The 13,806-nt window shown below is 32.9% G+C and overlaps 1 protein-coding gene across 1 annotated transcript; it reads left to right on the forward strand.

Moving 5' to 3' along the window:
• Nucleotides 1-336: 336 nt before the first annotated feature.
• LOC142356965 (uncharacterized) lies at nucleotides 337-12,632 on the forward strand. Its single transcript, XM_075408702.1, has 11 exons — nucleotides 337-518; nucleotides 758-976; nucleotides 7,169-7,321; nucleotides 7,429-7,862; nucleotides 8,330-8,616; nucleotides 8,869-9,003; nucleotides 9,766-10,025; nucleotides 10,572-10,648; nucleotides 10,913-11,088; nucleotides 11,708-11,823; nucleotides 12,229-12,632. Exons 1-11 carry the CDS (start codon nucleotides 511-513, stop codon nucleotides 12,500-12,502), a joined length of 2,139 nt encoding a protein of 712 aa, XP_075264817.1. The 5' UTR covers nucleotides 337-510; the 3' UTR covers nucleotides 12,503-12,632.
• Nucleotides 12,633-13,806: the final 1,174 nt, after the last annotated feature.

Below are 13,806 nucleotides of genomic sequence, written 5' to 3' on the forward strand. Positions count from 1 at the left end.
ATCGGTTGTCCACCAATACAAGGGGCAATTGTAGGGTGCTGGATGACGTCATTGTATTTCACATGAATCAAACCGGGTGATCATATAAGGTAAACGTTCTGATGAAAAACAAGTAAATTAGCAGAGGCCGATCTTCAAACCTAGTCTATAAATTTTTTATTTTTTAAAAACCTTCATATTTTGCTTTGTTTACTGTGATTTATTTGAAACCACAATAAAAATAAAAAGCTTAGAGCAAAAAAGGTAAACGAAAAAACATCAGGTGCTGTTCTATTCAAATACAATACTTATATTTGCGCATACGCGTGCCTTTTCTATTCATATGCTTTTTGTGCATAGACCATGTTTGATATTTGCAAACGTGATCATTTTTAAATGTATAAATGAAAAAAAAAATCTGTATAAAAAAAGCTCTTTCGCTTGGATTTTGTAAACAATATGCAACGGATTTAACTTATTTAACTGACAAAATATTCATTTGCTAGTTTTGGACTTATAATTACCCGGGAGATGGCAAGGCAAGTATTATTTTATTTATTATCATCTAAAATATTTGTGAGACTTACGTGGACGAGTTATTTTTTACGTAACCCCACCGGTAACCCTACGCTTAGGTGAGAGACAACAAGGAACTGATAGTTCAAATTAACCACTGACCATAAAGTCCAAAAACTTCAGTCTAAAATCAGGTTTTCGGCTTGCTGATTTAGAAGAACCTTTCTATATCAAATACTCAAATAAAACATTAACTTTGCAGCTTGGCAGTGAAACCCACAGACTTGACATTTCCTCCCGATTTCAAATTGTATGGAGGCAACAAAAACAACAGCAGTGCTGGAAAAATCAAACAAGATAACAGCCAACCGACTTTGTTGAAACCAGGTGCAGTGAATAAAGATTTCTCAAAGAATCTCAATTTCGAAGTGGTTTCTCACCAACGGAAAGAGGCGCCGAAACCTGCCAAACAGCCAAAATAGTGAGAATTTTTAGAGCCATTTGGGCAGATATATTCTGAATGAAAAATCGGAATTAGTTTGAGTAGGAAGCTGGTCAATGATGAGGCTGTTTCAGAAGTAGAAGTTGGTCTGCAGCCTTCACTGCAAACGTATTGCAGACTAATTAATATAAAATCATCAAATTTAATTGTCAATTTAGTTACTAAAGAACGCCAAGTGTAGAATTTAAAATTCAGCTAAGGTGGTTCCGGGGCCTTAGCCTCTAAATTCCAACAAGTTTTGAAAATTATCCCTAAGTATTGTTTTTCTCTAAGTTAGCCCTCTAGGGGACTTTAATTCTCTTAAAGACCTTCTGCCCTAACTAACGCATAAAGAAAGACGGGCACAATCCTATACTTAGAAAAAGTTAACTTACACCAGCTAACTTCTAGTATTTATGCCTACTGAGAAAATTACATGAAAAACAAGCTGAAATCTAACTACGAACTGTCTGTCTTAACAACAGAAAGGAGAGACTCCGCTTACAAAATTAAGTTGAACAGAAGCTCTGAATATCTACAAATATCAAGCGGTATATATACTTCACAAAAGTAAATAAAAGATATAATCATGTCCAATTTATTTTTATAAACTCATCTTAGGCTAAAAAGAATTTAAAATTCAGCTAAGGTGGTTCGGGGGCCTTAGCCTCTAAATTCTAACAAATTTTGAAAATAATTCGTAACTATTGTTTTTCTCTAAGTTAGCCCTCTAGGCGACTTTAATTCTCCTCAAGACCTTCTGCTCTAATTAACTTATAAAAAAAGACAGGCAGAAACCTATACATAGAAAAAAATATAACTAACAACTATTTTCTAGTACTTATGTCAACTGAGAAATATATATCAAAAAACAAGCCGAAATCTAACTACGAACTCTCTGTTTTACCAACAGAAAGGAGAGACTTCACCTACAAAATTAAAGTGAAAAGAAGCTCTGAAAATCTACATAAATCGAGCGGTATATATACTCCGCAAAGGTAATTAATTGAGATATAATCCTGTCCAATTTCTTTTTATAAACTAATCTTAGGAAAAGTTCTCAAAAAATCACATGGTTGAATTAAGTTTATCCCAACTTTGGTAAGTAACCTCTATTTTGAGCTGAGAAATCTTAAGATTCTTTAGAGGTTCTAAATCCTTTCAGCTTAGACAAAGTAAGATCTATCATTACTAATCAAAATCAATATTTGTTCAATAAACCGCTTATACATTTCTAATTTACTTAGCCATTATTCTTCCATTATAACTGAAATCGAAACTTCTGAGAAATAACCCAAGGTTAGTACCTTGCTGGAACTTCTGAAGTTTTCTTATTTTTCTTAAGATATCGTAAGATAGAAATTCCATTTCTACACCAAGTCAGTTAAATGAGTTATCAGGATTGTACCATCTATAAAAAATGGGGCTTTTATATTAAGAAGGGGACTGGGCAATGTGGGTTGGAACATATTGTTCGGAACGTACTCTTCGACATTTTGGTCATAATTGTCTACCAAATGAAGATGAGATAGGAAACTATCAAAAATTCACATACTGTTCCAAAAAATTTTTTTTGAGTAGAAAAATTGGTAGAATTTGAAACCTTTGACAGAATTAAATATTGCGTTGTCGCATTAGAGGGCCAATTACAAATACAGTTTAAAATTATGTGAAACAAGAAAAACAACAAAACAAAAAAAAACAAAATATTTGACAAAAATTCAATAATTATGTTTCAAATTACTATGTAACAAAGTCAGAAAGCTATACAAAAAAATCTACATTACAGCAATTCACTTGTCGTTCACAACAGGACAGATGAATTTCTAATTTATGAGACTAGGTAAAATGTCAACAAAAAAAGAGAGGGGGCAAAATTCAATGGTGGGTTGAGTTTTTTGATACCAAATAATTACAAAAGTTACAACGAGTATCTGCTTTCAGCTAAAAAACACATAATCGAATAGCACAAAATTTGTTACAAAACGCATAGGACCTTTATTGGTGAGAAAAACATTTAAGATTACAAAAAAAATTAAAGCAAGCAAAACTCAAAAACTTAGAAACAATTCAGAAGATTACGAAGTTTTCAAGATAATAAACTCATTAAATAAAGATGATTTGATTTAAATGTATACTTTGGTAGCATAATGTCTCATAAATTTAGAATGTGCATGTCATTGAACGGGAGTTAAATGAAACCAATAGAAAATACATTGTTTGTTCAAAAAGCAAGTTCATGCCAACTGTCATTGATGAGACCAAGTTAAAATTTAACGTTGAAATTTAATTTGAACATTTCTCAAGACATCAAAAAGAACAAGAAGGAAAGGTAAAAACAAAAAAAAACAATAAAAAACTTGCAAACATTTTAAGGCACAAAAAACCTAAGTTAATCACGAAAACTTCATATAAACTTAGTTGAACCCCTTCTCTTTGCCAGTAGGACTTTTTATTGTTGTGATAGTTTCACTAGACATAAAAAAATTCTAAACACAATCAAACGTGCAATATGTTATTTTTTTTTGTTTTCAATCATATTTTTGAAAGGTTTTGGTACCAAAGTAAACAAAACCCCGATCGACAATACTTCAAAAGGAAATCAAGCAGACCTATAAGCAATTAGAACATGTCACACGAATAACACAAGAGAAACATAAAGAAGCAAAATATAAAGACCGATCAAAAAATTGCAAAAAAACTGACAAAGCTATTTCAATTTTGTTAAATTGTTCTTCTCTCTAAAAACATGGAGAGAATAATTTTAAAGCGACAAGACATAACAAGAATAATTATATGAAAAGAAAACTTTGAAAAAATTCTCCTCAAATTATAGCAGCCAATAAGGTAACAACTGAAAATTTAGATAGTTTCATTTACCATCCGTAGGACGCAAATATTTTTCTTCATAATCTGATATCCAGTCATTGGGATACATAAGCCCACAAGAGCTGTGAATAATCAAAAAAACAACTTAAAATGGGCGATCAATTACTATCAAAACCATTAAAAAATGACTCATTCCTTGAAAACAAAGTTTTGTTTCATGAGGCAGCGTTTGAATGTAAATGAGCTCTGCTTTTTTTAAAAAAAAACTGACATGAAAATTAATTGGACTGCATTTCATGTGAAAAATTTTGTGAATAGATTTGAAAGAAGCTGCGGCCCAACATGAATCAAAGATTTTTTATTGTAGAAATCCATAATGACTAAAACTATTCATGTTATCGCTGCGCGTCTAATAAAAACACTTACATGGTCCAAAACTTTGTGAAACACATAGTTTGAGACGCGAATTTACAACAATAAAAATGAACAAAAATTGAACATTAGTTAAGCAAATGGTGAAAAAAGTCAGCTCAAAGCACATGAACGCTCACAAAAAAACTCAAACCTCAAAAACTCCCAAAAAAACAAATTAGAACGATAAAGATTGTTTTCAATTACGAGTTTTTTTGCTGGTCTTTCAGGTATGTCTAATGATACTACTCACAGAATCAAAATAGAACGATAAAAGTTGTTTTCAATTTCGAGTTCATTGCTGGTCTCCAAAAAACAAAATAGAACAATAAAAATCGTTTTCAATTTCAAGTTCTTTGCTGGTCTTTCAAGTCTTTCTAATGATACTACTCACAAAATCTCTATGATTAATATATCGTACGAGATAATATAAAAAAGGAAAAACAACAAAACAAAAAAACCACAATATTTGCGATAAAAATTCAAAATCTATCTTTCAAAATACTAAGTACCAAAGTCAAAATCCCATACAAAAAATCTAACCTACAGCAATTCACTTGTCCTTTACAACAGAGCAGATGGACCTCTAATTTATGAGAATAGGTAAACTGTCGACAAATAAGAAAAAGAAAGGTTGCAATATTCAATAGTCGGTTCAGTTTTTTGAAACCAAATAATTACAAAAGTCACAACGAGTATTTGTTTTCAGCTAAAAAACACATAATCGAATAACACAAGACTTGTTACAAAACCCATAGGACCTTTATTGGTGAGAAAAACATTTAAGATTACAAAAAGAAATAAAACGAAGCAAAATTCGAAAATTTAGAAACAATATACAAAATTTGGAAGTTTTCAAGCCAATAAAGTCAATAAATAATGATGAATTGATTTAAAAGTTTACTCTGGTTGCATATTGTCTCATAACTTTAGAATTTGCATGTTTTTGAATGGGAGTTAAATAAAACCAATAGAAAATATATTGTTTGTTTTAAAACAAATTCATGCCAAATGTCATTGATGAGACCAAGTTACAAGTGAACGTTAAATTTTAACGTTTCTCAAGAATGCAAATCAAAAAAAAGGAAACGCAAAAACAAAAAAATCAATAAAAACTTGCAAAATTTAAAGCACTAAAAACCTAAGTTATTCACTGAAACTTCATATAGACGTAGTTGAACCTCTTCTCGGTGCCAAAAGGACCTTTCATTGTTGTGATAGTTTCACTAGACTTAAAAAAGAATTCTAAACACAACCAAACTTTCAATATATTATAGATATTTGTTTTCAATCATATTTTTTTGAAGAACATTGGTACCAAAGTAAGCAAAACCACAAGCAATTAACTCAATAACTGAAATACTTTTGACTGTAATGCAATAGGAAATCAGACACAACTCTAAACAATTAGAACAATTCTTGCGAATAACACAAGAGAAACATAAGGATACCAAAGTTAAAGATCCATAAAAAAGTGCCAAAGAAGTGACAAAGCTATTTCAAATATGTTCAACTGTTCTTCTCTCTAGAGAGACAAGACATCAATAGAAGAATTATGTGACAAAAATACAAAACCACAAAACCATTTTACTGTTTAGAAAAAAACGTGAAACCGTTAGTTAAAAATTGAAGCTGATCAACATATTAATTCTTATTTCAATAGCAATGGAGTAGTCCTGAAATTTGTGGGGTCGAGCAATAAATTGACAGAAAAAAGAATAAAAGGAATACGAAATCAATAAAAACTTTGAAAAAAGTCTCCTCGAAATTATAGCAGCCAATACGGGAACAACTGAAACTTTAGATAGGTTCATTTATTCATCTGTAGGACGCAAATATTTCTTCACAAATTGATATCCGGTCATTAGACTATATAAGCCCGCCAGAGCGGTAAAAAATTAAAAAAAAAAACAACTTAAAGTGTGCGATCATTTAATGTCGAAACCATTAAAAAAATAACTTGTTCCCTGAGAACAAAATATAGTTTCATGGGGCCGCGTTTGAACGTAAATGAGCTCTGCCTTTTAAAAAAACTGACATGAAAATTAATTTGTCTGCGTTCCATGGGAAAAAATTTTGTGAAAAGATTTGAAAGAAACTGCGACCCAATATAAATCAAAGATTTTTTTTTAAATTCCACTATGACTAAAACTATCCTTGTTATCGCTGTGCGTCTAATAAATTGGTCCAAAACTTAGCGAATTCCATAGTTTGAGACGCCAGTTTTAAACAAACCTTTAGAACAAAAATTGAACATTAGTTAGGTTAATGGTGAAAAAATTCAGCTCAAAACACATGAACGCTAACAAAAAATTCAAACCTCAATAACTCCCCAAAACACAAGAGAGAACGATAAAAATTGTTTTCAATTTCAAGTTCTTTGCTGGAAAATCTTTCTAATGATACTACTCACAAATCTCTATGATTATATATCGAAAGGCCAAATTTGACTGAACAAAAAAACGGTTAATTTTATAGTCCCTCACCCCACTAATGTTGCGTAAATACAATAAGCTTTGAGCTTTGAACGTTTATGAATCAGGCTTTTTAGTTGCTAATTTTTACTGTGATCCTGAAAAGCGTACGGAAATATCAGCGAGCATTTTTATTATCAAGTTAGGCTAATTTTTCAATTATCTCATTGTTACCTACCAACCCTTTTAATATAATTCTTGCATTATCAAGTTCGACTACTAACACTTTTCCATAGAAGTATGCTCCAATGCGTTTTCTGAGGCTCAGTTTATACGTATACAAAAATGGCAATGGATAGCCTTACTTGTTATCAGGCTAAAGAAATCATTATGAACAGTGCAAAAGCAAGCATCGGTTTCTTCAGAAATGGTAATCACGACAAAAGTTTTGTCCAGGGAAAAGGGAAACAGTTCCGACTGTTGTTCCGGTTTCTGCCGTACACTTTATGTAAAAAATTCTTACGTTCTTGTGTTTCAGTATTGTAAGCAGGGTTACCTCGAATTCTCTGTCGAATGACCTGTCTAAAATAGTTACGACTGTCTCCAGAGGACAAAGATCAAACATCGATGATTTCACAAAAGGACACCTGAACGAACGACATCTGAACCCGATTGTACCTGCCCAATTGGGGTTAGTTTAATTGGTAGATTTTAATTCATTAGACGCTTAATCGTTAGCATTTGGTATCATATTTCGCTGAAGCCCCGCACAAAATCTGAAGTCAATACTGTTTTTAGGGATGTTGAGTTGAAATGGGGAGAAAAATACGCAAAACCAATCAAGAAAAAGTCCGAACACAAAAAGCCCGTGAAGCTGAAGGGGAAACCTGCCAAAGGTGTGTCAGAATACAAAACAATGAACTACGCTTTGCAAGAATTTGTGATGCGCACAGCGGGTGCTAACAACCTACTATCGACAGTATTCGAGGACACAGCAAGCGAACAAGCACCTCCCAGAACAAGCTCAGCTAAAACTAGAAATCCACTGCCTGACCAGGAACTGGAAATTACAGAACTCGAGGATGATCAGCTCATTTTGGGAACGAATGAAGAGATCCCGGAGAATGAGGAGCGTAAGGGGTCTTTGACGTCGGAAGACCTCGGGATTTACGAAGCTGATGAGTCTACGATCAATGAGATTTCAGTCCTGCAGAATCTTCATCCCACTTTAGGTCAGATATCAATAGAGTTCGTTCAGTTAGGGTTTAGATTAAGAGATCTTACTTAAATCAAAATTCAAAGGTGTAGTTGTAAGGTTGGCCGTGATCTCTTGTTTTTGACAAAAATTAGAACAAAATAAAGAGTCAAAATTTAAACTCACTTCTAACTTCCCTTTACCAATTTTGTTCGAGTAAATTTGCTCATTTTTGGTGCTTATTTCCACTTTTTGTGTCTTAATACATTGAAAATGTGGTCAATGTTTATTTTCGGCTCAATCCCCTAATTGTATTATTTATTCAATATATTCGATATGTTCATTTGCGTGCACAATTTAAGCACTTTCCATATTATCTAAGTGAGGTCTTGCAGGCTTCCGCCACCTTCTAAGTAAGCATGTTTAATACGATATCCAATTATTAGTTTTCACATTGAATTTTGGGAGATTTTTAAACCCGTTTTTTTTATCAATTTGTTTCAGGTAGCAACTGGCACAAAGCTCCGCAAGTGGAAGAAGTGAAACCAGGAGAAGTTAAGCTACCCAAAATACAATTGATTAAGAAACCCTCTCACACCCCCACTCCTCCAGGCACCCCAGGAGAAGCCAAGACTAAATTCCTCACTTCTCATTTCTATGGAGCTACCAAGAAAGACCAGTTCTCGGGATTTCTGGGATTTCAAAGCCGAGTGTTGAACTTTGAGAATCGAGAAGTGAAGTTAGTTTCAAACAACATGGCTTCCAAGTACTACAAAGACAAACTCAGAAAGGTTAGCAAAACAGAAAACTTTTGGAAAACTACAAAAAAAAAATTACAGAATTTGCAAACAATTATACTAACGACAGTTTCGCAAAATTAGCCAGAAACCAAATAAAATTTTGGAAGTAGTATAATTACTATTTGTTATTTCACAGCTTTTTTGATTGATTATCATAAGAGATATTCGTTGTAGATGTTTGCAAGACAACAACAGTTTCGAAGTTTGAGAAAAATTCCAAGAAACTTTAAAGTTTTTCTTTAGCTGCTCACTTCATTTCCTTCAAAGACTATCCGTGCTTCATCCCCGAATCTGGAAAAAGTGGTTGCCCACGGACAGATATGGGATGACCTCGTCAAAGACTTGCCTATTTTTGGACCGGTTCTTGCAGTCATTAAGGTAACCATAATTTGAACAAAATATGTTTTACATCTGTTTCGAGTGGAAGTCCAATCTTAAATGACGACGCTCTTATCATACCATTTTGTACTCACTACAGAAAAAAAATTGCTCAAATTACAAGGTCCTGCAACCCAAAATGCAAAAAATGCAATGACCTGGAGTTGGTCTAATCAGAAGTAAATTTTTTGGATCTGTGATCAGGTGTTTAAGTCTGGTAAGATGTTATCATAACTGCGCGAAAGTCCGATCATTGGCCATTTCAAGAGCATAAAAAATCTGATCACAGGCGGATTAGAAGGTAAAGATTCGAGAAGAGAATATTTTTTGACGCTCAAAAAAACTGATTACACAGAGATTTCAGCACATGTAATGTCTGATCAGAGGTCAGTTTTTCTTTGTTTTCAGGTCAATTTGGTTTGAATTTCACATATTATAGCTACACGTTTCACCGCAGCACACTTGGTATCTCCCGCAAACTTCAAACAGACGTTATTCCGCTGGAAAAAAATTTGGCGGCTAAAAATTTTGTTTTACAAATGACCTTTAAGTTTTGATTTTAAATATCAACAATTATTAGTAAATTAATAATAATTTGTGACAAAACATCTGTTCAAAAACATCTGTTAATAATCTGTTCAAAAACATCACATATTTAACATATTTAACATTGAATTGAAGCGTCATTTAGACCACAGAAGAGTAGTTGATTTGTTTATTTATAATAAACAAAATCATTATTTGGAAAAACAATGTGTGCAGAATGAGTATGAGAACTACTTGAGACATCTTGCATTGAACGAGAGACACAAACTGGAATCCGGATCTCTGGAGAGCGAGGTGACAGGTCTCCTCACAGCTGGGACTGCTGTAACATCAGCATCAGGAGGAGGCAAACGAGGAGTAGGAGGTGGAGGGGGACACATGGGCCATGTAATGGAGTCTGACGTCATAGTTGAAGAGGAGTCACGTAACAGTGAGATGGAGGCAGAGATCGAGTTGTTAATGGAGAGCAACAGAAGGTTAGCAAAATGAAGTTTATGAGGATTAATCTGATTACCTGTTTTTTTTCTGAGGACTTGATTCCAAACATGTAAAGTCATAAAAGATAACCAAATGGTTAAATAATTACATTTTCTCTGATAAATTGTCCGTATATGGTTCTGCGAAGAAGTGGAACAAAATTTGTTGACAAAAGACGCAACAATTTCAAGTTAATACAAGCCAACGCTTTGTTTTTTGGGTAAAAATATCCAGACCTTATTTTCAATGTGATTATGCTCCTGTGCATAAATCATAGATTCTAATGAATTTATTCATTGAATAGGAGCGGGAGGCACTGGAATGGACAGTAAATAGTCACGATCTGAATCAAATTCGTCAATATGACCAATTTCGGAGTAACAATTATGAAAACAGACAGACCGCCTCCAAAATTTTAAAGAGCTAAAGGCGTATTGACCCGTTACTAGCGAACTAATTTGAACTCAAAATGCGCTTTTTGAAAATTCTTCAGGTGTACGTAGCTTTTTGATAGCATAGTATCTTTATCTATTTTCACTGTTTAGTTTGCACGAGCAAATCAAGTCAGTGAGAAGAAGAGTTGAGGCTCGCAAAGAGACACGAAAATTGTCTCTTCTTGGAGGTAATCATAATTTACTTTTAAATTGGTTGTCACAAATTTACTGCGAAAAGAAATTGCTTGCTCTGTTGTTCGCAATTTTTTAAATAGGTTTTCTTCCTTCAGCAAAAAAATTAATACTTTAATGATCAGTTATCATTCATGCTTATTAATGTGATTGTTTTTGCGAAATAAGAAACAGGAACTTTTACCGTAGAACAAAGAAGCCTGCTTATTAACCAAACTAATTTTTTGTCCCTTAACAAGAGATAATTTTTATGTCTGCAGAAACAGATCAAGTGCCGGATGAGTTGAAACTGAGCAGGAGTGAGATAGTGTTGGGACTGAGAGAGGAGATTCTGTCCACAATGAAGAAGATAGAAGCAACCAAGAGTGAGATGAAACATGACATGGTTCCCAGAGTTCTCAGCCAGTCCATCCACGATTTGGCCAATCAAGATCAGGTAAAGTGTTCAAGTTTTCAAAATCGATTTAGCTTGAGTTACTCTGCTTTTCTCTATGCTTGGTCTATTATTGTTCCAACCCTCAAATTTGTTTAATGGTTAGGAACTTTATACTACCCTGGCCTTTCTGTTTTTGTTAAAGTCAATTTTGGCCGACGTTTCGTGCGAGATACAAGTGATACAATGTTATCCTCGGATAACTATTTTTTGATATTTTACCTGGTCCCGAAAAAATAAAGATTAGTGAATACATTTTATCAGAATGAAAATTTAAAGATTATTGTAAATTGTTGAAAATACTCCATGAAACTTTCGATTAAATTTGTGCCCTACATCAAGTCTTGGACCATATTCAAACTTGATCAAAAGATTAACAAATTTAGCAACCGGAAACTTTTTTTTTTGAAAATGCTTACATTTCAATTCTCTAATTAAAACGAGAACATCATTTTTCAGAACTTTTGCAAATATTTTGATACAATTTTTCCTTAATAAATTTTTTCTTAACTGTATTTTGTTTCAACTGTATTTTGTTATGGAACGATAAAGAAGAGTAACCACTGGGCTATCAATGAGACCCTTCATGTCGCATTATCACAAAATGTCTTCATACATGTAGAAACTGGTGGAGAGGTACAGTGAGCTATGTGAGAGAGTGATTGAGATGTCTACACAAGTTGGCAAAGAGTTCAACGACGAACTGGGCAGAGCTGTCATATCACCAATGGAAATAAAGTCAGTTACACTTTCGTTAAGCAGTGGATAATAATCTGAAAACTAAGCTTGTATCTTATTATTTATGCAGTTTATATTCGGTGAGTAATGTTTGACCGATAATTCGAAACCGAAGAATACAAGTTATTAAGCGCTGGTAATTATACCTTTTCAAACGCGACCAATTTAATTTCCCGCAAGAATGTTCTCTACGAGTTTTGAGAAAGTCCGCTACGAAGGAAACTCATACGACGCAATTTTCGTACAAAATTCAGGTTTCAGATTTTTAGACCTGCATCTCGTTTCTCGCAAAAAAGCGAATGGCAAAACTGATTTCTGCTCTCTTTTGCAATTTTTTAAATTTTTTCTTGTCCAAATTTATATCATGGTGACACAATGTTTTTTGGAACTCATTTTAAATTTCAGAATGTTGTGGCGGAAACTGAAGACAATGAATGTCGTTGGGAAATATGTCTTGACTAGTGAGAGACCAATAATGTCATCCGAAGGCACTGAAGTCCAATCTGAGTCAGCCAATCAGAAGATAGAAGAAGCTGTCAGCATCAACCAATCAGATATCGAGGCAGTGACAGTTGAACAGAAAATTGAAGACAGCTGCAGTTCAAGCCAATCACCTTCTACTGTACATGAACCAAGGCCAGAGTCAAGTCGGCGGGAAGATTTTGACTTCTATTTCTGATCATTTTCATCAAAATTGTGATAAAACCTGAAAAACCGTCTATAATGTTTTAAATTTAACACTGAATTTGTTAAATTTTGGATAATGCAAGCTTTTTTGGATACAATAGTGTAAGAGATTTCTATTCAGAAAATTCTTGATGATTCTCGCTAATTCCTCAGAGGAAAAGTTGATTTACTATGTCGCTCATTTATCAGTCGGTAGTTCTAGTATTCACTATAATTTTTCATTTTTTAAGACGAAAAAATGTTTAAGTTAATAAATCTGAAACTACTTTTATGATAGGAAAATTGTACTGGCTTTTATTTGTGGATCGATTGTCATTCTATTAGCGGGACTTTTATATGCATTTTTCAAAACAAAAAGAAAAAAAGCTGTAAATTAGCGTAAGTTGCAAAATTAAATACCTTTAAAATTTTTTTTCTAAAAGGAAAAGAATAATCTAATCTTTAAAAAATGAGCAAACCAATTTGCTTACTTGATAGCAAAAAATTAAAAATAGGCTTTTAATAGAAAATGTGTACAAATATTTAAATTTGAGTTAAAGTGCAGAACATCTATTAGTTTTAATCACTGGCCATAACAAAAAATTTTACTTAACTTCTGGAAAACTGTTGTAGTTTTTTGGTGTTTTTAGTATTAAAAGCCCTAAAATTCTTTCTGGAAGTAAATGTTTCATCGGCAGCGCTAAAAAATTCCCGTGAAACTAGTGTATCAACATATTGAAAATCACAACACGAAAACTTGACAAATCGTGATACGATCTTGGTTAGATTCTTGACAAAAACCGTCAACATATATACCAACTCATAATTTCTTTGCATGAAATTCTAAAAACAAGATCTATCTATGACAGACAATCTCATATATATATATATATATATATATATATATATATATATATTGGAGCACAGAAAAGAACTTAGAAAATATCTTAGAGCTTAGAAACTTAACTTATGTTGATAAACTCAGAAAGAAAACAAACTTACCAGAATTATAACGACAACTGCAGCTCAAAATTTAGAAAATGAATGTAAATCAGTTTAGTTCTGTATTTTTGTCAAATTTTGATATTTATGTACTAATATTGAATAGGAAATGCAACTTTGTGAACCATCTCAAGTTTGGTAAATTTTGCATGTAATAATGAAATGACGCCCACTCATACGCCCCAAAATCGCCTGATTTTTAATACATTAACCTTTTAACAAATGTACACTGTAAATGTTATATTTATCTTTTAGACTATATATACCAATGATTTTTGCTAAAATCTTCACAATTTTCTTCTCTTTTGAATCTCG

This window comes from Convolutriloba macropyga, unplaced genomic scaffold (genome assembly GCF_964194025.1).
Source record: "Convolutriloba macropyga unplaced genomic scaffold, txConMacr16.3 SCAFFOLD_2821, whole genome shotgun sequence".
Classification (NCBI taxonomy): domain Eukaryota; kingdom Metazoa; phylum Xenacoelomorpha; order Acoela; family Convolutidae; genus Convolutriloba; species Convolutriloba macropyga.